The 22,796-nt window shown below is 59.5% G+C and overlaps 1 protein-coding gene across 1 annotated transcript; it reads right to left on the bottom strand.

Annotated features, from left to right (window-relative positions):
• Positions 1 to 328: 328 nt before the first annotated feature.
• ARID3C (AT-rich interaction domain 3C) lies at positions 329 to 22,118 on the bottom strand. The gene is made up of 8 exons (XM_075078304.1): positions 21,731 to 22,118; positions 20,673 to 21,014; positions 7,928 to 8,000; positions 3,890 to 4,073; positions 3,422 to 3,666; positions 2,842 to 3,111; positions 2,580 to 2,669; positions 329 to 1,749 (listed from the first exon to the last, which is right to left on the bottom strand). The coding sequence occupies exons 1-8, from the start codon at positions 21,767 to 21,769 to the stop codon at positions 1,607 to 1,609; spliced, it is 1,386 nt and encodes a 461-aa protein (XP_074934405.1). The 5' UTR covers positions 21,770 to 22,118; the 3' UTR covers positions 329 to 1,606.
• Positions 22,119 to 22,796: the final 678 nt, after the last annotated feature.

Raw genomic sequence — 22,796 nt, 5'->3', positions numbered from 1 at the left:
AGCCTAATGGGGTGCCCACCCATGGGTGAGCTCCTAAGCAGGCCCAGAGCCTGGCTAGCACCGCTTGAGTTGGTGGCCAGTCTGATCCAGCCCATGCTTGAGGGTTCTGGTGAGTGTAGGGTGCCTGTTTGCAACCTAGAACCCCCTGAAACTGAGGCAATCCTGTGCTGGAGGCAAAAGTGAGGGGGGCTGTAAAACCTCAGGCCCTATAGCTGATACCCAGGGTGTCATGGGCTATGGGGGTATCCTGCACCCCCAGACTGTCCCCAGCCTGGGCACTGGAGCTTGGCAGATGGCACCATGTCATGCATACCACCCTCAACACTGGTTTGGTTCAGCAGTTAATTTCCTTTAATAGATACACAGAGTGGCACAGCCATGGTGGGAGGGCCAGGGGGAGCCTGGCAGTACCAAGCCCCAGCCCCCCACGCTGAGGTAGAGGTAAGCGTTGCTCCATGCTTGCCTGCTTTGGCACCCAGGGTTGCTAGTGGGTGGAGGAGGTGCCCACCTGGCCCCAACGAGGTAGTTTGGAGTGCCCGGTGCAGTGCCCTCTGTCTCCCTGCCCCCTGGCTGAGGACCCCGGTGTCCAGGCTGTCTTTGGTAGTGGGGGGCACTGCTGGGCCTCCCTGCCCTGCCCCCACCAACAAACTCCTCCCAGTGCACAAGCCCCACGCCGATACTGAGCCATATCCCAGCCCCACCCCAATAAGCTCCACCCCCACCTAACAACCCATAACATCTCATCCCCACCAATCCCACCAGTTTCCCCAACATCTGCCCCGCAGCGTGACTCCCAAGTTGAGGACCTGGGCGGGCTGAGGTGCCACCACCCTGGGGTGTCCACAGGGCACCCAGGACCCTGGGGGTCTCTCAGCATGGGGGCAGAGAGCCCAAGCAGTGTGGGAGGGCTGTATCGGGAGTCTGTAATTGGTAGGGGGTGTAGTATATAGGGGATGCAGTGTATAGTGACTACAGTTTATAGGGGATGCAATGTATAGGGACTGCAGTGTTTGCACTGAGGGTGTGCACAGGTGATGTAATGTTAACGTTAAATGTCAATGTTAAACCAAGGGTGTGTTTAGGGGATGCAGTGTGTGCACTGGGGGTGTGTATAGGGGATGCAGTGTGTAGGGGATGCAGTATATGCATTGAGTGTGTACAAGGAACACAGTGTGCAAAGAGATGTGTACAGGGGACAGAGTAAGAGATGCAGTGTGTGCACTGAGTGTGGCAGTGTGAAGGATGCAGTGTGTGCACTGAGGTGTGTATAGGGGTTGCAGCGTGTAGGGGACACAGCATGCAGGTCCTGGGGTGCCCCTGGCAGTAGGGCAGGCAGGAGCTTTATGGGGGGTCACCTGGGGTAACACCTGGGAAGGATGGTGTGTGTGTCTGAGGGCACACACAGGGAAGGGGTCCCACACATCGGGGTAAGGGACAAAAGGTGCCACGCGGGTGCCCACAGCCTTGCACGGACACAGCTCAGTATTGCAGCAAGAGGCACCTTCAGGTCCCCCATCCCACCTTGGTGGCCCACCTGGGTCCCACAGCTCAGCCCCCCAGGCCCTGGGGATCCCCAGCTGCTTTTGGGGGCGGGTGGGCATCTCCTCTATGGTGAGGTACTGGTGGGAGTGTGGCTGTGCGAGGGTGCTGGGAGCAGTGGGTTCAGGATGGGCACGGGGTTTGGCCAGCTCTGGGTGCTCCCTCCACCGGGTGCTGGCGGGGCCGGGGGCCGGCGGGCGAACAGGACGCCTGGGGAGCAAGAGCGAGGTGGTTAGGGGAAGCCCAGGGTTGGGGGATCCGCTGACCTGGCCCCCAGCAACCAGACTGGGGAGGGTGGGACAGGCACCCCTGGGGCTCCCAGCTCCCCCCCATCACCCTTGGTACCTCCCTTCGCCCAGCTGCCCTCACCCACACAGGGGAGCTCCTGGGGCAGCCCGGGGCAATTTGGCTGGCAGCCCCATGTGCTGATTAGCCCTGACCTTTCCAGCTTGTTAAACATTTAAGTCCTGAAGGAAAAGCCATTGATTTTAATTGGGGTTGTCTCAGCAAGGCAGGCAGGGAGCTGGAGGACATGGGGTGAACTGCATAGACAGGTAGGTGCACATCAGCACCGTGAAGAAGCCTCTGCTCCATCAAAGCACCCCAACATCTTCCCCTGCACCCAGCACCATGCTCTGCAACCAGCTAACCCCTGCACCCAGCCAGAAACCCTCTGGGCACACCAGCATCAGGGTGACCCCAAATCTAAGCCCTGCCTGCAAGACCCCGTGGTGGGGGATGATCCCAGGTGCCTTTTTGCACTTCTCAGACCAAGTCTGTCCATCCATCCATCCATCCATCCATCCATCCATCCATCCCCCGCTTTGGTCCTTCATTACTAGCCCCTACTGGGGGCCAATTTCCATCCCCACTGAACCCCTTCTTCTCCTGCCCCCTCTCCCCAGGCCCTGCCACTTCATTACGATGGATTTTATAGTAAAGACATCAGATTGAAGGAAGGACTTGCTGGCCAGGCAGTGGCTATAAGTTATTGGATTTCCGAGCCGCAATTACACGGGCCAAGCGGCCCTTCTATTTACCTGTGTAGACAACTCCATTTATTTCTATTGACATGTTGATACTGCTAATGCCGTTGGTGGACAGGTTCAATGCGGTCTCCTGTCTGTCATCTGGGGAGAGGAAATACCAATATAAGCCTTAAGAGAAACAGAAACAAGAACCTGCCCGAGAGAGAGAAGCAGGGCCCCAGCCTCTCCGGACATCCATGCTCCAGCTGCTGCTGCTCCCTCCTGGGGTGCCAGGGGATGGGGTGACCCAAGTTAAGGTGTTGCATCCTACTACCTCTGCTGGAGATCTTGACGTTCATGGGGAACTGGGAGGCCATGGCCAGGAGGTTGTGCTGCAGCGCGTGTTGCACCAGCCTCTGCTGTTCCTCTGCCGTCAGGGCCACCTTCTTCTCTGGGGGCTCCCCCGTCTCCAGCTTCTCCCGCAGCTGATCCAGCACCACTGCCTGCGAGGCAGCTGCTGCCTGGGCTGCTGCAAGGTGGTGGCCGGCTAGTCCCACCGGGATAGCGATGCGCCCTGGCACTGCTGCCGCCAGCACACCGTCCTCTGCAATGACCGACACACCTCAGCAGGTCCCCCCATCACCACCCGTTCTCACTATCCTCAGCTGGTGCCACCTCCATCCCATTAGCATGGGACTGGGTGAGCCACCACCCCCAGCATCTGGGCTTGGTCATCCTCCAAAGCCAAGAGAAACAAACCTTTCCCAGTCCCAGAAATGTACTAAAAGAAGAAAATTGGTCCTATTTTCCCAAGCAAAAAGGGCAAGAGCAGACAGGGAACATCCCTGCTGCCGGAACAGTGTCCAACCCTGGGGAGAGACACCTGCCATGGGGCACATGTAGTCCTCACCCACCTTTCTTAACAGTGTGCACTTGGCCAAGCTGGCCACAGCTGTGTGTGGAGATGCTAAGAGCCGGCAGAGGCATTTTGGGGGAGCCCAGCAGGGCTGGGGTGCCGGCTGGTGAGTAGTTGAAGAGGGCTGTGCCAAAAGCCTGCCTCCGTCCCTCCCGACGGTTGCTGTCGATGGCGGCTTGGAGTTCCCCAGGAGAGCTGAGTGCCCGCTTCTCACATTCATAGGGATACAGGTACTTCATGTATCTGCATGGCGAGAGAGCCAGGACGAGACCCAGCATCAGGAGCCTCCCAGCCAGCACTGTGCTGAGTGGGGAGCAGGCTGAGGATGGCATCTGGGAAAGGGCAGAGCCCTCCACCCTGCTTTGGGGCACCCCATGTGGCATCCTGGTGGGGGCTCTGGGACATCCAAGCCAGTGGGTGCCCCAGGGTGGGTGCCCCACACCCACTGCCACCACCAGGTACTCACTGCGTGCGGAGAGTGAAGGCAGCGCTGGTGATGGAGGTAGGTAGGTTGAGGCCCTTGGTGATCTCTCGCCAGATCTTCTTGTTGATGACTTCGACCAGGCCACCCTTGTCCGTCACCAGCCGGTACAGTGTGTACAGGTCCAGCACTTGCTTGGCCATGATGGGAATGCGGTTCACAGGTGTCCCTTCCAGCCGCAGATGGGAGAGAGAAAAGGGTGTGGGGTGAGCCCACAGGGACCCTCGCTCCCTGGAGACACGGCCCCGCCCTTGTCCCCACTGCCACTGCAGGTCCCAGCTGCCCCCTGAGCGGAGATGTGTCTCTCCATGTCCAGGTGAACAGCCATGGGCACAGCAGTGCAGGCAGGACCCCAGAGTGCCTGGGAGAGCGGCACTGTGCCTGTGAGTGGGGCAGATCCTGGCTTGCTGGCACAGGGTCCCCATCGATGGAGCTGTCTGTGGGGCTAGGTATGCTCTCAGTTGGGGTGTGGGGCACAGTGGGATGGGCAAACTGCCTCCTCCAGAGCCCCTTAGAAAGGGTCATCCCCACACAACTCTTAGAGCTCCCTGTAGAACTCTTCTCCAAAAAGCCTCTCAGAGCATCCTAGAAGGACCCTCTCTGTAACCCCTTTCAGAGCCCCATAAAGAGAGACCCCACCTAAACTTTATAAAGGGACTCACCTTATAACCATCTCTGAAAAGCGACTCCCCCATAACCCTTCTGGAGGGACTTTACCTATAACCTCTGTATAGAAAGGTTTTCTCTCTCAAAAATCCCCCTCCGAGTCTCATAGAAAGGGACTCCCCCAAGAGTCCCTGGAGAGACTCCCTACCCTACATATCTCCCTAGGCATCTCCCCAACTGCCTAAAGGCCTTCAGTTTTCCCCCTCTAGAGACCTGACCCTAAATCCCCTTCAAGTGCCGTCAGTAAACATCCTGACTCCCGGTCCCCCAGCATCATCCCCCACTGAGGCCATAGGGTGAGGGGATATGGGGTCACCAGGGCTCTGTGAACCCTGCATGGCCCACCATGGTCTCCACAGCCACTGGGTCTGTTTACAACCCCCTCCCCACTTTCCCAGCGACCCCCAAATAAACCCTCAGCCTTGCTCTGCCCCACAGTGCCTGAAGACAATGGTCCGGGCGGTGGCTGGGAGCTGCAGCATGGCAAGGAGGGACGAACATCCCATCCCATCTCATCGTGTCCTGTCCCATCCTGTCCCATCCCACCCCATATTTATTCCTCCTGCGGGGTGGCGGGGCACGGATGGTATTGGAAAGCCATCCATCTGGCCAGGGGAGGCTGTCACAGCTGCGCCTCGCCCCTCAAACGAAGCCGTCACTCACCACCATCCTCCAGCATCCCTAATTTATGGCCCCGATATTGGCTCGGCTTCTTCACATAAGCCTGAAAAATGAGCTCTTTTTATTCCTTTACTGAGTTCATTTAACTTTTTTTTGTGTGCGTGTCTGTGTTGTTCGCCTGATTGGGAAGGGGGAGAAGAGTTTATCCTCCTGGGAAAAATGCAGAGATATTGACTTGATATCTACTGGCATTGCCTCGCCAGCCCTGCTCAGGGGATGCCAACACCAGCTCCATCACCTCAGGGGGGCCTGATTCGAGGGCTCCCCATCACCCCAACATGTCGACGAGTTTGTGGGGTCTCAGCCCCCAACTGATGGCTCATGGACTTCTTTTCTCTTTCCCCCTCCCTGCCATGAAGGCTAATGAAAGCGGCTTGCCATTAATCTTGGGGCTGCGCAGGGCGGGCGGCTGGTGCCCGTCCCACTGACAAAGGGACCTGTCTGCATCGCTGCAGAGTGATGGCCCCATCCCCGGCCAGGGCAAGCAGCACAAAAGCCCGGGGAGGTGATGTGGCCATTGTGGCACTGCAATTAGCTCCTTGATTGATTAATGGCCCCATGTTATTGGCAGGGCCCTCAGCTCGGCAGGGGGACGGGGGAGCCTTGTGGACCCCCTGTGAGGAGACGCAGAAATAGTCCCCCTACACCCCAGCTCACTACTTTTGGGGGTGTCACACATGCCCCACTGCCTGCACCCCATGTCTGATGCAGGTGATGGTATCACCCCCCATCTCATCTCTACTCCTCCAGATCCCTTCCAGCAGTCACCCCGATGTGCCACTGGAGATGGGTGACCTGTCCCATGCCATGGGGTCCCCAATGTCCCTCACAGTGGGGCTGTACCCAGACCGTATTTCAGCCCTGCCAATATTCCACCCCACTGACAAATGTACCCCCTGACAGACAGCAGGGGGGACACAGCCCCTTTCATTAGGGCTCACCCTGTAGGCATCAATCCCCCCTGGCCCACTGCCACCTCACTGACTCAACCCGGGGGTTGCAGCCCCCTGCCCATGCACCCCTGGGGTTCCCCAGCAGCACTTGTGCTGGCTTATGGGTGCCGCTTTTCAGCCAGCTCCCCATGACACTTGGGATGCTGCCCCTGCCCCACAGCCTCCCTGTCCCCTTTCTCTTTGCTACCTGGCTCCAAAATCCCCCACTCCTCCAACAGGCGCATGCACACCTGCATCTGCACACCTGCATCCGCACACCCGCACCTGCACACCTGCCTGCCCTCCCCGGGGGCATGCCACCAGCTCGGGAACGTGCAGGACAGAGCAGACAGGAGTGGGATGGCCGGACACGAAGGGATGAGAAGCAGCATTGACAGAGAAGCATCAGGCTTCCTCCTCCCAGCACCACAAGGCGCTTGCTTAATTAGGCCCAGCCCCAATGGTGAGGGAGTTAATTAGCTCTGGAGAGAGAGATAATGAAGCTGCAGAACAGCCCATGAATCTTGTGGCTGATGGATGCTGGGGGGCCGATGCAGTGCTGATGCTCCCACTCACTCCCCACAGCCCTGCACCAGGGCCAGGGGTACTGAGGACAGCCATGGGGCAGTATCCAGCCCCCTGCTGCCTCCAGCTAGGCTCCAGTGTAAGCCCCACAGATGTGCCAGCCCCCTGCAGCACAGCCCTGAGTGAAATGAGTTTGTGGGGTCTCAGCCTGACCTAAAAGTCAATCACTGCTGCCCCATGAGTGGGTGGGCACCCTCACCACACTTCCCATGGCCACAGCTTGGGGGCGACTGCCCCTTTCTGCCCTCCCTCACCCTGCACACAACCATCCCCCTGCTGCTGCACTGACCCCCCCACCTTCCCCCGTTAATTAGCTCAGTATTAACCTCTGCCTGGGGTTTACTGGCTATTGAGCGGCATATTCATTAATCCACACACCAGCAAAAGGCTCTAATTAATACGGTCGGCCACACACCCTCGCTCGGCAACTTTTAATTGTCATAGGCCTATCCAGGGAGGGCGAAGGTTAAAGCATTTATCGAGTCCCCAGGAGCCAGCTTGGCCCCCCATGGCAATAGCAAAGATTTCCAATGTGTCCAGGCTGACTGGTGAGTCCTTAACCCCTTGGGCACCCAGCACTGCCCAGATCACTGACCCCACTCCTGTGGCATCATGGACATTGCTAAGAGGTGCCAGTAACAAGCATCCTCACTGGGGAGCGCTAACCGGCACCACTAATGGGCACTGCTAAGGGCATCCCACCAGGCATCACTAGAAGGCCCTGCAAACCAACTGCACTGCTAATGGGCATCATTAGCGGGTGTTGCTAACGGTTGTCACCAAGAAATAGGCTAATGGAACATTCCCACCGGGCATTGCTAGTGGGCATGCCTGCTGGGCATCGCTAATGGGCATCACTTATGGGCATCGGCAATTGGCAGAGCCACCAGCCCCAGCTGTGGGGGCCCAGGGGAGACCCTCTGGCCAGCAGGCACCCTGTGGGGGGGGTCTGCCTGGGGCAATGGGTGCAAATCTGTTGAGTGTGAGTTTATGCATGTGTGTCTGTGTAGGAGGTGGTGGGGCAAAGTCTCACAGGACCTGTCTGGAGGGCTTATAGAGACCCACAGCAGCTTGGTGCCTGAGTGGGGCACACTGTGAGGTCCCCCAGGCAGCCAGGGCAGGGATGTCAGCAGCACCCACCCCGGCCACCCACCTTTACCTCTCTTCTGCATGAAACCAAAGAGGTCGTCCAGGAACTCCTTGCGTTTTGGGTCCTCGTCCAGTTCATAGAGCTGGGGGTGGGAAAGAAAGGGGTCATCACCACCAGCATATGCGGGTGGATGAGGCAGAGGGTGTCAATGCCAGGATCAGGGCCCCTGCCTGTGCCAGGACCCAGCATCGCCCCTGGCCCCACTTGCCCTCTTTGTCAGCAATGAGAGGGTCTCCCTGCCCCATGGACAGGGACCCCATAGCAACAGCCATGTGGGCAGCACTGGGCTCTCCCAGTGCCTGGAGGCTGCCGCTGGCTCCCCACGCACCACCAACTATTTTGCAGCCTTGCTGCAGAGATGCTGCACCAGTGCCTAAGTTTCTCTTCCCCTATCCTCATTAGGCAGAGGGGCAACAGTGTTTCAGCCTGGGAAGATGATGCAAACATAGACAGACAGCAGCAAATCCCAGTCCCCCGGCCAGGTACCTGGGACCAGGATGCTCAGCCCTGCTCTGGCTCAGCAGCATCCTAGCACTGCTCAGTGCTGGTGTTCACGAGGTCCCAGCATAGGATCAGCATCCTCATCCACAGGGACACACATCCACCCGTGCAGTGGAGATGATGATCCTTTCTAGGGACAGGGCAAGCTGGCAGGGCCACGGTGCTGGGTGTCGGTGAGGGAGCTGAGAGTGCTGGGGCCACCCCACTTGACCCGTTGACATGGCTATCAACTATTTGATAAGCACAGCCTGAGCCCTGTCACTGTGAGGTGGGGCCAGGTCGATGGAGAGGGACAGTGTGAGTCACCTCTGCAAAGGGACACACTCACAAATCTCCTCCCTTGCGCTGGGCACGGTGACCCCAAAGCCATCTCCCTCGGCTGCACACAAGGACCAAGGTGTGAGCACGGCAGTGATACACCCCTGCAAGGCACAAGGACTTCCCGCAGCGGGTGCACGTGTGCAAAGCCAGATGTGTGTGCATTGTGTGCAAGTGCACAAGCATGACACCACAAGTGCAGCGCCGTATGTGCACCAACTGGTGCTTGTGTGTCCTGGCGAGTTTGTGGGTGCACCAATGCACGTGCAAGCCGGTGACTGTGCACATGGTTGTGTGATGCACATGTATGGCTATGTGGATACTTATGAGTGTTGGTTGGACGCAGCACGGGACACACAGACACAAGCCCCCAGGCTGAGCTGACAGACAGCACTGGGGACATGAGTGCAGTCCCTACACCAGGCACATGAAGCACTGGCTCCGTGCGAAAGCCAGGGCTTGCCTGATTCCAGCACAGCACCTGGGTGACCATGACAAATTGGAGCCCGCCAGATCGATGGCCCAGCAGTAAAAGTCAGAGCACATGAAGGAAAAATTAGCACCAATCGAAGGCGCTATAGACACCAATTCCTCCCAGTGAGCCCGGTAAGAATTTAAAGCCATTGAAAAGAAACAAAACTCAGCAGTCCAGAATGGATTTCCAAAACATATACAAAGAAATGCAAGCTAGAAAACAAAGTCAGGCACAAAATAGAGTCGTTTAAAAAACAATTGTGCTGGGAAAGGCTGTTAAAAAACAATAGAAAGGGAGCACACACCCCCTCCACACAGAACATCATTCACCGAAGGGATAAAGGGAGCTGGGCTGCGGGATGTGTCAGGCTCTGGGGACATGGGGATGTGGGGATGGGGGGATGCAGGTTTATGATGGGGACAAATGAATACAGGCACATGGGGATGCAGGGACTTGGGGGACAGAGAGACACAGGGATGCAGGGATGGGAGGACATGGGGACACCCAGGGTTTGGGGATGTAGAGATGCTCCTACAGACACCCCGCAATTCCCATCACTGGACAGACACATCTAACACGGTCTCTCACCTATCCCAGGGGGGCCAGCTGCCTGTCCCTTGTCTAACAGATGGGTGCTAACTGCTAACCTGGTCTATGGGTGCTCCTGCCAGTCTCCCACCACACCCATGGCTGCCTGGCTCTGAGCTGCCCCATGGTGCACCATCCCTGCCCCTTCCTTGTCTTATGGGTGCCACTTACCCACTCCCTCCTTGCAGCGGGGTGTTCTCGGGGTACTCTGATCCCTGGGTGGCAGCACCCAGCCCCTTCTCTCCACCGTGGTGCTCCCTGCCCTGCTCTGTGCCCCCTCCCCATCGCCTGCCCTTTCCCAGGAGCTCCTCGAGCCATCAATTATGGTAACTAGGTCAGGCTTGGAGCAGAGCTCCAGGGGGCTGCTTTGATTTCTGCCCTGGGAAGGCTGTGTGAACCAGGCTTTGCCTGCATTTCCCTGCCTGTCCCTGCCTGCAGCAGGGCTCCAACTGCCCCCCCTCGCTCCACACCAAGCCTGTTTCCATCCCCTACGATCTCCTGGCTTGTCAAAGCAGGAGCAAACCCCCCAAAACTGGCAACTGCTGCCCATCCCACAGCACGGTGAAGCCACTGCCTTCCTGGGGGGGTCAAGCCAGCGGGTGCAGTCCTGCACCCACACCTCTGCCGGGCCCCGGGTGCCACTCATGTTTCTCTTCCCACCAAGGCAGGCAGGATCCCACCCGGCGTGTGCTGTCATTGCCTCCAGCCCCTGAAATAGGTGTGACCTCCAAGTGCTGGGATCTATTTTTCCACCATTTATTAACCTCTAACCTTTTATCTGTGGGGCACTGAGATGCAAAAACACATTACATCAAACAGGGAGCAAAGGTCAGCTTTTAAGTGGAGACAAGAGTGGAGCTGAGCAGCAGGGGACCTGCTGGAAGGGTCCTTGGGTGTGCCGGGGATGCACCAGGCATCCCATGAGATTTGGGGATGCCCAGGTTCAAAAGGAGGTGGTTTTGGGGGATTCTTGCTGATGAGGGTGAGCTGGGTCCCAGCCAAGGCTGGCAATGGGATCCAGGCATCACAGCTTCACAGGAGTGGTGCAGGGTGCAGGGGTGCTGGCATGGGTGGTGGTCTGCCACAGCCTCCAGGGAAGGAGGAACCCCCAGACAGCCCCAGCCCTGAGGAAGGAGCCAACTCCATCCCTCACCCAGGGCTCCTGGCCCTGCCAGTCACCCTCCTCCTCCTCCTGCAGGTTGGGCACTGTGGTCTCTTCCTGCCTTGCTTGGGGATGGGCCATCTAAGCAGCAGATCACAACCCCTCAGGGTCACATGCAATCCCTGTAGGGACACACTTACTTCATGTGGGTATACACAACCCCACCCTCTATGCGCTCGCACAACCCCACGAGTGTATACAACCTCTCATGGGCACACACATATGTGTGGAGTTCGACACAAGCATGTGCACAACCCTGTGCATGCACACACATTCCCGCCAGGGCACACACAAGGTTCCATGGGCATGCACAACCCTGCACAGCATGGACAACTCTGCATCGGTGCGCGCAACATTGCACGCGCACACAGAACATCACATGAGCATGCACAGCCTTGTACATGCACACAATCTGCACAGGCACAAATCCCTACACAGGCATGTACAACCATGTCTGGATGCGCAGAGTCTCCTGCAAGCACACACAATCCCAGGTGAGCAGGCACAACCCCAGGTGAGCATGCACAGCCTTTCATGGGTGCACATAACTCTGCACAAGCATGCACAACCCCGTCTGTGCAGGCACAGCCCTGCGTGGGCACACACCCTAGATGTGCACGCACTACCCCAGATGGGCACGCACTACCCCAGATGGGTGCTCACTATCTCAGAAAGGTGTATACAACCCCAGCTGGGGCATGCACAATCCCATGCATGCACGCACAGCCCCAGCCGGACAAGCTCAAACTCAGATGAGCATGCACAACCCCAGATGGGCACGCACAGCCCCAGACAGGCACACCCCCCGCGATGGGCCCCCCCACCCCGCAGGGACATGCACCACCCAGAGCATCCCGTGCACCTCGGAGCAGCTGGGCAGGCGCTGCCGGGGGGTAGTTGTGCAATGCAAGCAGCAGCTCCTGCTTGCGGTGACCTATGAGCAAGGACCCTTTTAATCGTGTTTGTATTGATATAATTAGTAACTCATTTAACGCCATCGATGTAACTATATTCCTCTATAAACAGAAGTATTAAACTGTCAGGCCCTGGGATCGATATCCCACCAGTGCACAGCACAGCTCCATTCTGCCGACCTCGGGGACCCCTTCCACGGTGCCTGGCCCCCCAAAAGCTGTGGCACTTCCAGCACCACCCCACCTTCACACTGCACTGCTGCTCAGGTGCAGGTGCAGGGCCAGAGCAGAGTGTCCTCGTCCCCACCGCACCCTGGGTGCAGCTCCAGGGACCCTGCTCCCTCCTGTCATCCCATTGCCATGGCGACGTCTTTATTCCTTAAGGGATGGGGATAACGGGGCTTGTCAGGCAGGTTAAAGGTCAGTGGGTCGAACATGGTTTATTAAAGGGATGTGAATAGAGCTTGTACCTCCCCCTCCTCCTCATCGCGATTAAATAACATCGTTAGCACCTCTCACTCACCCGGGAGATGCCTTTCCCAGAGTTGGGGGTCTTGTAGGGCTGGAGCTAGGGTCGCTGGTGCCCCAGAGCCCAGCTGATCCTATGGCAGGTGAAGGATGCAGGTGAAGTGCTAAGCCATCCCCCAGGCATCCTCAGGCTGCCCTGTCCCAGTGAGCCACCCTCATGGACCACCCCCAGCCCTGCTCCCAAGGGAAGTGACTGCAGCAGGACCCCCCGCAGCCCCCGCTCAGCTGCCACCTCCTGCTGGCAGTGAGGGGTCAGATCGGCAACCAGGATTTAATCTACTTAATATGAGCTGTATTGATCCTGGACCCTGCTTGGCTGCCCCCCCAACTCGCATCCCCCGCCCCGCAACCCCAAGCCGCTTAATATGCACCGCATTGATTAGCCGCATTGCTAATTTTTCCATCTGGCCGCTGTTCACGCAGGAAGCTCAGGCGATGCTCATCTCTGCACACCCCCAGCCCCCTGGAGTGCAGTCGCACGCCACGGGTGGCAAACCACCGACGGGCTATTTTGGAGTCCCTGCACCCCTCCTGAGCATCACTGTCACCTCTGAGCTAGAAGTCCCTGGCTCCTTCACCAGGGAGATGGTGCATGGCCAAGCACTCAGACACTGGGGTGTCCCCTGCCGTGTCCTGCTGGGATGGGGGAATGGGAAAACTGTCAGTGCCTCAGTTTACCCCTCAGTCTTGTAGCCACAGGGACTGGCTATTCCTGGGATGCACAGCCCCTTGCATCCCAGGGTGCTGGGACCCCAAGAATGGCCACAGCCAGAGTCTCCCCACTGCTCCCCCCACCATAGGGCACACACAGGGGAGCTGAGAGCTTGCGGTCCACCCCCTTGTCCCTGGAGGTGGGGGGCAGCTTGCTCCCCGCTGGGCACAAACCACCCCCTGACCTTGCAAGCCACCACTCGCCTCCACTGCCAGCCATTAATAAGTTAATGGTTACGGGATGGCTTTGCCTGGATGCTGGCTGCATTCGAAGGCACTGCTCACTCTTGAGTGGGGGCTGCTCCCCTAACCCCACAGCCCCAGTGGGTGCCAGGGTGCTCACTCGCCCCAACATCCCCAGCCTCAGTGGTCACCCCTCCGGCGTGGCTGAGCACCCCCATCTAGAGCACCCTCCCAGTGCCATAGCTCCCCCCGAAAGCCTTTCATCACGCTTAATATTTAACGGCGCTTTATAGAGCAGCAGGTTTAATCAGCGCTGATAATGCGGCGGATCCAGCAGGTCATTAAAACCGCCCTCCCCGCCGTGGCGGGCGCCGCCGCTCCTGGGAGAGCTGCCTGCCGCAAACATTAACCTGGCTTCTTGCAAGGTGAGGGACTGTTTGCTGGTGGTGCTGGCCTTGGGAGGGCATACCCCCACTGGCAGCCCAGCCCCAGGATAAAGCGGGGCGGGGGGCTCACAGGGTCCCCAGCCTCCTCCTCAACCTGTTTTGCAGGAGGGGAAATGGAGGCACAGGTGCCAGCATGGCTCACCCAAGGGTTGGAGACGCAGGTCTGGAGGAAACATGCTCCGTGGTGACACTGTGGGCACTGTCTGCAGCTGTGTCCTGCTGTCCTACTGTCCTACATCCATCTGTCTGGGGGCTGAGGTCAGGGGCTAGGGGGAGGTCCTAGCTCCTGGAAAGCGCATGTTCCCCATGCTCAGCCCCTTGTTACTCGTTCATGGCTGAACAGGCAGGGACTCAATGAGGGGATTTGTTCGGGTTAACCTCTCTGACCTGCTGGCGCTTGCCACGACACCGCCTGCCCCTCCATCCTTGCTTTCCTCTCCATTCCTTGCTTTGCCCCCTTGATCCCTCCCTCCCGGGGTGACTGGAGCTGGGGGACCCCCATCCAGTGCCAGCACCACCCCAGGCGTCCCCCAAGGGGCATGCATGCGCACACCTGTTGTACATGCATAGGTGTGCACACAGGGCGTGTGCTTGAAAACTTGGGGATCTGTACATGTACACACCAGCTACAGGACTTGGTGAGTATGGGGGTGCACACCTGGGGGGGCTATACACATGCCTAGGTGCTTGGTGACGTGCCCATGCACCTCGGGTCCCAGGCCCTTCCTCTGGCTGCTTTGAAGGGACGATGTGGAAGGAAGGACTGGTAGCAACGCCCACGCCAGAGACCTCAGCCCCCACCTCCATTGCCGGAAGAGCCACCCGAGCAGAAAGGGCGTCTGGGGCTGGTGCTTGCTCCTGCCCCACCACCAGGCATGGGGTGTGGATGCTGGGTCTGGGATAGAGCAACCCTGAGCTGCAGCCTACAGTGGGGGAACATGGCCCTGCCAACATGGGCATCCCCAGTCGGTGCCCTGTGCCCCAGGGGACTGGTCACCACAGTCTCCATGTACAGTGCCCAGCACACTTGGCCTGTACATGATCACAAACCCAGCACACCCCACCTGCACGCTCACACAGCCCCCAGCTTGCTCTGCACGTACACACATTGTGTGCATGTTATTCTTACACACACTCACTTCCAGGCACGCTCTCCTTGGGCAAACGCCACCCTGTGCACCCTCACGCAGCCCATATACCTGCTTACAGCCCCCCATGCATGCTCATACATCCCCTACACACTCTTCCTGTACACACATGCTCCCTGTCCATATTCATCCACCCCCTTTACACACTCTCGCTGTGCATACCCATACATCCCATGCACGCTCACACACCTCCTATACCCTCTCCTTTTGCACACACATTCTGTGCACTCACACATCCCCTATACACTCTCCCTGTGCATGCATACACACCTGCTGTGCCTGCTCACACATCACCTATGCATACCCCCCATGCACATACACACACCTGTGCACACTAATGCAACCCCTATACAGACTTTCCCTGCACGGCCACACACACGCCTTGTGGGCGCTCCTGCATTCCCTATACACCCTATACCTGGTGCACACTCATGCACCTCCTATACACGCTGTCCCCTGTGCACACCAATCCCCAAGCACACCTGAGCTCACTCCCACACCCCCATGCAGCTGCAAACCCCCACGGGCACCCCGGTGGGACCAGATCCCTCCTCCCTGGGGCCATACCTCCCCCTCCCCACCACAGCCCTGCCTAGCCCGCTGCCTGCACAGGGGATTTACCTCCATTATTAACCCAATTAGAGGATTAGTGGAGGCCCAAGTCACGGAGGGGGTACATCCCCCACAAATGCCCCACTCACATCTGATTCTGGGGTGGCAGCCGGGCAGGGAACTGGGGCAGCCACAGGGTGTGGGCTGGCACTCCTCTCCTGCCCACAGCACCTTTATTCTCACACCCTTGATTAGTTTTTACACCCCTTTTTGGAGCCTGAATCCCAAGCCCTCAGGACTCCCTGTCTGGGAGATGGTGTCGTGGCAGCCTCCAAGGCTCTCAGTATCCCTCAGACTGCAGCAGGGCTGGGAAGGGCCCTGGGAGGCAGCAGCAGGGCAGGGGGCTGACACCCACCGGGACTCAGTTGCTTAGCACAGCAGGCTCAGGCAAGGGGTGCAGAGGTGGTTGTGGAGCAGGGCTCAGCCCCCAAGCCGTGTCCCAGACATCCATGGATCCATAAGGATCCATACATGGAGACACTGGGCTATGCATGCACAGAAGTGCCCGTACGCACTGGGACACTACACATGGCCCTATACATACACATGGGTGTGTTCAGACATGTGTAGGTACAGCATACACATACACACTTGGGCACCTATACGGATCCATAACACATGTAGGGTCTCCCAGGGATCCCTACACATGTGGGCACTCATATGGGTCCACACACATACATCAGCACTCAACAGGTTCAGACACACACAGGCACACGCCTACGCTTACATGGGCATTTATATGGATCCATACACTCATGTTGGCCCCTATGCACACACACACCCATAACACCTCTGTACGCATTCCCAGCTGTACCCCAGCAGCCCCCTGATCCTGCCCTGTGCTCCTGCATTCGTGCTGCGCTGCGGGAGCTGCTGCTGCCAGAGATGAGCATGCTGACCCTTCCCCAGTGCAGGTGATACCAGCCCCAGGGCAAAGCTCTGGCTACAGGTTTGCTGGTGAGAAGCATCCAAGCAGCTGGGGACAGGAGTAAACAACCCATATATATATGCCCCTCACCTCCCCGCCTCTGCATAGCAACCAGAGACCCTTTAATTTAGCCCCGGAATCCCCACAGTTGTTGCTCCTGCACTTGGGTTGAAGGTGCACTGGAGTGAAGGGGGGGCTTGGGGCAGGGAGACCACCTCCCTTTCCCCACCGTCCCCCTCCTGAGCAATCTCCATTCCCTGGCAGGCAGGGACAACCCCACAGGAGAAAGCAATGGGAACCGAGGCAGGAGGGCATGCACTGCAGGCCCTGCCACCCATTTTGGGATGACCCGGAGGCATGGGGTAGAGGTCCATGGCACAAGGAGAGCTACAGCCAACTCGGAGCACTTTCCTGCAGGCTTCGAGATACAAGCGCATGCATTCACGGCCAGCGAGCTCCCTAAATGCATGTGAAGGTCAGGTAGGTGCAAGAGGCCACTGCCAGCATCGGGGCAGACAGGCAGGAGGACCACCATGGCGAGAGGAGGGTCAGCCACACCAGGGTTGGTCAAGGATGATGGCAAACAGCTGCTGGCAAAGCCAGCCATCCCAAAATTAACTACTGAGGCTACCAGACACCCAAGAGTCACCAAAGGGATGGCTGGGGCTCACCCCCAACTCAGCTGCTCCCAGGCAGGGAGAAAGGAGCTGATCCTCTCAACTGCAACTAGATGACTCTGAACGCGCTGGCAGGACCCTGGCAGGGAGGGCATCCTCCCGCCAGCAAATGCTCCAGTGTCAGAGAACTGGGCACAAAACACTGCCGTTTGAGTCCCTCCTGCCCAGAGCTTTCCCACGGTGCCAACCCAGGAAGAGCTGCGTATTGAGAGAGAAACCCTGGGTGCTACTCTTCCATTGCTAGGAGGAAACCAGAGCACCCATCCCCATATGTGTGCATGGCACCCTGGGCGGGGGAAAGCTGAATTCATGGGGCTGAGCTGGCAACAGCAATGCCATGCTCCTGCCAGCACCCTCCAAGTCAAACGCATAATGCAGCACCACAGCATTCCAACTTGGTGGCATCCCCATCCCCAAAGAAGGGGGGTTCGTGGGTAGCGTGCAGTCAGACCCCACTCAGTGCCCCTTGCCCTGGGCTGGGACTCCCCTGCAGTGCTGGGTGCAGGAGACCTCCTGGACCTTTGCCCAGGTCTCTACCCATGTGTCCTTATCAAGTGTACATAGACCGGCGCCGGGGGCTGATGCAAGAGGCAGGGTGAGGGGGTCTCACAACCCCATAACATCAGAGTGGCCCTCCCAGATCAGAGCAAAGGTCCTGCTGCCCCCCCCAAACTGGCGCCACAGGAAACATATAGAATCAGGGCAAAAACATGGGATATTTCCCCCAAATGCTCCCCTGGGTGAAGAAGCATTTGCCTATTAACCCTCAATGGGTTCCTCCACCATGACCTCATCCTCTGCTCCCATTTTTAGCACTGCTATGCAGAAAACAACCCATGGCTGATCCTGCACCCACCTCCCACCCCAATCCCATGAGGGCCCCCTCCTTGCTGTGGAGAGCCTGGGAAGTGGCTCCCTGCCCACGACCCACAAACCAGCCTCGATTTGGGCGGCCCCGTTCACTTAGCTGTCCCCTCCACCCAGGAGGACGACAGCAAGGACAGACCCTAAGACCCATCCCAGGTGATGCCAGTGGTGCCATGCTGGGATGAGGCAGCTCCAAGCAGGGGGGCCCAGGAGGAGACAGAGCCCCAGCTGCCCCAGGGTCTCTCCCTGGCTCCAGGATCCCCATGCCCGTGCTGCTAGCACCCAGGCAGCTTGCAAGCAGGCACATGCCACCCTCCGTGCCACACAGCATCACAGCCCAGCCCCTGGGAAACCTCTGAAAGCGGGAGCACAGCCACTCTCCCCACTCAGCCCCTGCCATAAGCAGAGAACCTGTTCCCCAGGCAGGGCGAGGCACAGCCCCTCAGCCTGGGGAGGAACTAGAGGCAGGGGGGACACACGACATGTCTCTCCCAGGCAGGGGCATGTCCCTTCCCGGATTATCACAAGGGAGGGACAGGAGCAACAGTCACCCTGCAGACCTCAAGGCAAGCTGGCACCCCAGCCTGCCCCAAACTGCCACCCCATACAGGGAAGCACCATGCAAAGCCAGGGCAGGGCTGGTCCAGGTAACACCTTTTTCCTGAGCCATCCTGTATAAGCCACCCAGAGGCAATTGGTCCCCTTGTCCCCGTGCACCTGGGGGCACTGAACAAAAGGGACATCTCACTGTCCCCTGGGGTGGCTGGGACATGCCACCAAGTGGGACACCCACATGTGGGTCTTCGGAGCAGAGACCCTTTGCCTTTCCCATCAGGGTTGGAGAAAGAAGAGAGCAAGCAAGCAAGGAGCCAGCTCTCGCCCCAGGAAGCAGTGGCAGGATTTATCCCCTGACACCGACCTCCCCTGCTATCCATCTCCCCGGTAGCTCCACTGTGCTGCCGGCTCTGCTCCTGCCCTGTACGGGGAGCGCGGACAGCCTCAGCCAGGCCAGGGCGTGAGGCTAAAGGATGAGAAATGCCGGGGATGCTTTCCCTGCATAAAGCCTCCCCAGGCCTGGGAGGGAGGAGCCGCTTCCCACCTACTGGCTGACCCCGGGAACCGGACAGTCAGCCTTTTTCTGTGCAGCAAGAGCGGTGTAATGTAACACTTCCCGGATGAGATATTTGGCCTGTGCAGCACACCCGCCCCAGCCCTCAACTTTTGAGGCAGCGTCTGGCACTGGCAGCCTCCCCAGGCATGGCCATGGCTGTGGCACAACATGCCTGTGCCCCGCCTGCACCCCTGCCTACCACCTCACAGGCAGGCACCCAGCAGTGTGAGTCCTGGCCCCTTCGAATAACACTGCACTGTGCAATCTCGAAACAGAAAGGACAGCAGCATGGCCCCACGGCATCTGAAAGTCAGGTCCCTGATGCTGTCCCCACCCCTTCCTGCCAGTGCCACTGTGGCTGAGCCTGTACATCCCCTCATCCAACTGTCCCCTGAGCAGTGTCATCCTAAAAAGCCACACCACCAGCTGTGCAGGGACATCTCTGCCTGCTCGGTCCCCTTGCTGCATCCTCCCTGTCACCCACTCTGCCACCAGCGTCACCCTTCTCTTCCCCCGACAATGAAGCCGAGCACACAGGGAGCACAAACCTGACCCAGCACTGTGCAATCCACACTCATACCTATGCACAGAGCATCACGCACCACATGTGAACCAGGGCTCGCACAAGCCCGCAGGGACAGGATCCATGCAGGGGGTTACATTGTTAAATACACAGAGGCCCTTCCTCCACCCTATATATGAGACCCAGGAGGCCTGACCCTGTGCCAGATCTCTGTGGCACAGGAGTCTCCCCTACGCCCATCGAGAGTGAGGTGATAGGGACGAGGTACTGCTCCCTCCAGCCAATGTAGGAAATCAATGAGCGGCATCGACCAGCCGTAATATGCCTCAGCCCTCATGGAGACACTGGGGAGCTTGGTTCTGCAGCCTGCCGGCTCCTTGGGGAGACCATGCAGTAGAGCCCTTGCCCTTGCCCATCTCCGCAAAACCTCCATGGACAGAGGTCACCCCATTTTGCCCATGATGGAAAGCATCAGAGATGGAGCCTGCATGGGTCAGGGTGGGCACAGGGAGGTGCCTGGACACTGCCCCATCATGATGTGGGGCCGGGGGACAGGCACAGGGAACATGGGGGAGGTGGGGGACATGAGGCAGGGGTGGGATGGGGCTTGGCAACAGGGAGATGGGGAACACATGAGAATGCCTGTTTGGGTGGGATAGAACACAGGGACAGGGACAGTGAGGGGCATTCAGGGGGTACCCATTTGGGGCAGGATGGGGCTCTAGGACAAGGAAGTTGGGTTGCACTGACCACTCTTGCTGGGGATGTGGTTTGGGGGCAGTGGAGGCAGCCTGTGGGGTTCCCATTTAGGGTGGCATGACAATAATATCTGGCAGTAATGGGGGTACTGGGAATGTTAGCTTGGGGTGGAACTGGAGTGGGGCTTGGGGCAATGGGGTTGCCCATTTAGGGTGGGATGCAGACAGGGTTTGGGGGCAGTGGGGGGCATACGCAACATCCATTCAGGGAGGGATGAACATAGAGTTTGGGGGCCGTGGGGGGATGCCCGTCTGGAGTGGCCAGTGCTGGTGTCAGTGCGCCGGGGTGGCAGTTGCTTCCTACCTGCTTAAACTGCTCCTCGTAGGTCCACTCGTGGTGTTGGGGGGGCGGTGGGTCGCGAGGCTCCCCTTCCTCCTCCTCCTCTTCCTCCTCCTCCTCCTCCTCCTCCTCTTCCTCCGCCTCCTCCTCCTCTCCCGCGGCGGCGGGCAGCGGGCGCGGGCCGGGGGCCGGGCGGCGGCGGGGCGCGGCGGGTGGCGGCCCGGGGCCGGGCTCGGCCGGGGGCCGTCGGGGAGCGCCGTCGGGGCCGCGGGCCAGGCGGGCCGCCTGCTGCCGCTGCAGGCTCTCCATCACCGCCGCCAAGCGCAGCCCCCCCGCCGCCCCCGGCCCCCGCGGCGGGGCGGCCGGCTGCGGGCACAGGGCACGGCCTCAGCGCCGCCGCCGGAGGAGGAGGGAGGGGATGAAGCAACCCCCACATATACACCCGCTGTGTCCCGTGTGTGTCCCGTCCTCCCCCGCTCCCGGTGGCCCTGCCCAAAAGTTGGCCGCGGAGCCGCCGCCGCACCGGGCGCGGTACCCGCTGCCGGAGGGGGCTGCTTCCCCCGCCGGGACCACCCGGCACCCTGCCCTACCGGCGACCTGGCCCTCCGGGACCTTATCCGCGCTTCTCCGTGGGACTTCCTCCCCGCTCCCACCGGGGACAGGTCCGACCCGGGACCCCCGTCCCTGTCTTGCGGGAAGCCCCCTTCCTCGGTCCGCTAAGGACCCGTGTCCTGCGAGTACCCCCCCGCCCCGCTTCCACCGGGGACAGTGTCCTACCGGGAGCCTCCTCCCCGGTCCCACCGGAGACCTCCGCCCCGACGGTCCCACAGAGGACCATCTCCTACCGCGCCTCCCCGCCCCGACCCTGCCGGGCACCTCGTCCCTGTCCCGCCGGAGATCCCCCCGTGGTTCCCACCGGCCGCCCGGGACCCTCCTCCCGTTTCTACCGAGGATCCCCATCCCTCTTTCTGCCCGATCCCGTCCCACCGTGGGGTGCCCCCACCCCGCTCCCACCGTGCACCCCCGCGCTGCCGGGGCCCCTCCGCTCCGTCCCGTCGCGCTGCGGCCGCTCCGGCCCTCACCAGGGCGGGTTTGGCCGCCAGGCTGGGGTTTTCCACCATGCCGCCGGCTCCGAGCGCCGCCGGGGCTCGCCCCGCCGTCCCGGGGGGCACGGCCGGCTGCTCCGCCCGGTCCCGGCCCGCCGCTCACATGGCGCCGCGCCCGCCGATATTTCTTTTATTCCGCAGCAGATGAGGGTGGGTGGGATTTTTCTCTCTTTTCTTTCTTTCTCTCTTTCTTCCTTTTTTTTTTTTTTCTTTTTTTGCAACAAGTGGCAGGCAGGCAGCAACACCCCTCCCTGCTCCCATTTGCTAGCGCACGTCAAGGGAGTCATCCGGGGAGGGCCGGGCTTGCAGCAGCCCCGGGGGATCGCCCCGGGACCGGCCCGCCGAGACCCGGCCCGGGGCCGCCCTGAGCAGGGCGGCGAGAGGGGATGGGGCAGGGGGCGCAGGGAGCTGGGTGGGCCGCGCTCTGTGTGTGTGTGGGCAGGGCGTGCGTGCAGAGGGGCGCTGGTAGAGGGGAGTGCAAAAGGGAGTGTGCAGGGGGTCCAGGTATGCATAAATATATGTGTGGGTAGAGGGGAGCATATAGGAGGGGCATGCAAGGGGTCTGCGCACCCATGCAAGTGGGTGCTGCACCCATTGCACACGTATACAGAGGGTCTGTGTATGTATAGATAGCCTGTGTGTGCTGGGAAAAGGCAGTGCATTGCGTGAGTGTGTGCATTTGTGCAGTCAGTCTGTGCTTGTACGCACTGGGACAGCTGAGCGTGCACCGTTTCCGTGTGTGCGAGGTAGCTGAGCATGTGTAACTCTGCACACCGGGAGAGGTGACCACGTTGCATGTGCGTGTGCAGGGGAGCTCGTGCACACCTACCAGGAGCATGCCCTGTATGTGTGTGTGTGTGCATGCTGTGTTTAAGGTGTGTGTATGTCCTGGGGGAGCAGAGGATGAGCATACCTTGCACAGAGCCGTTTGCATGCACATGCATTGTCAGAGGGGCTGAGCGTGTGCAGTGTGTGCATGCACATGTGTGTACGCTGATGGGGACAAAAATGAGTGGTTACCCGTGTACGCAGGGAGCTGGGT

This window comes from Phalacrocorax aristotelis, chromosome Z (assembly GCF_949628215.1).
Source record: "Phalacrocorax aristotelis chromosome Z, bGulAri2.1, whole genome shotgun sequence".
NCBI classification, from domain to species: Eukaryota; Metazoa; Chordata; class Aves; order Suliformes; family Phalacrocoracidae; genus Phalacrocorax; species Phalacrocorax aristotelis.
This window is presented reverse-complemented; position numbering and strand designations above follow the sequence as displayed.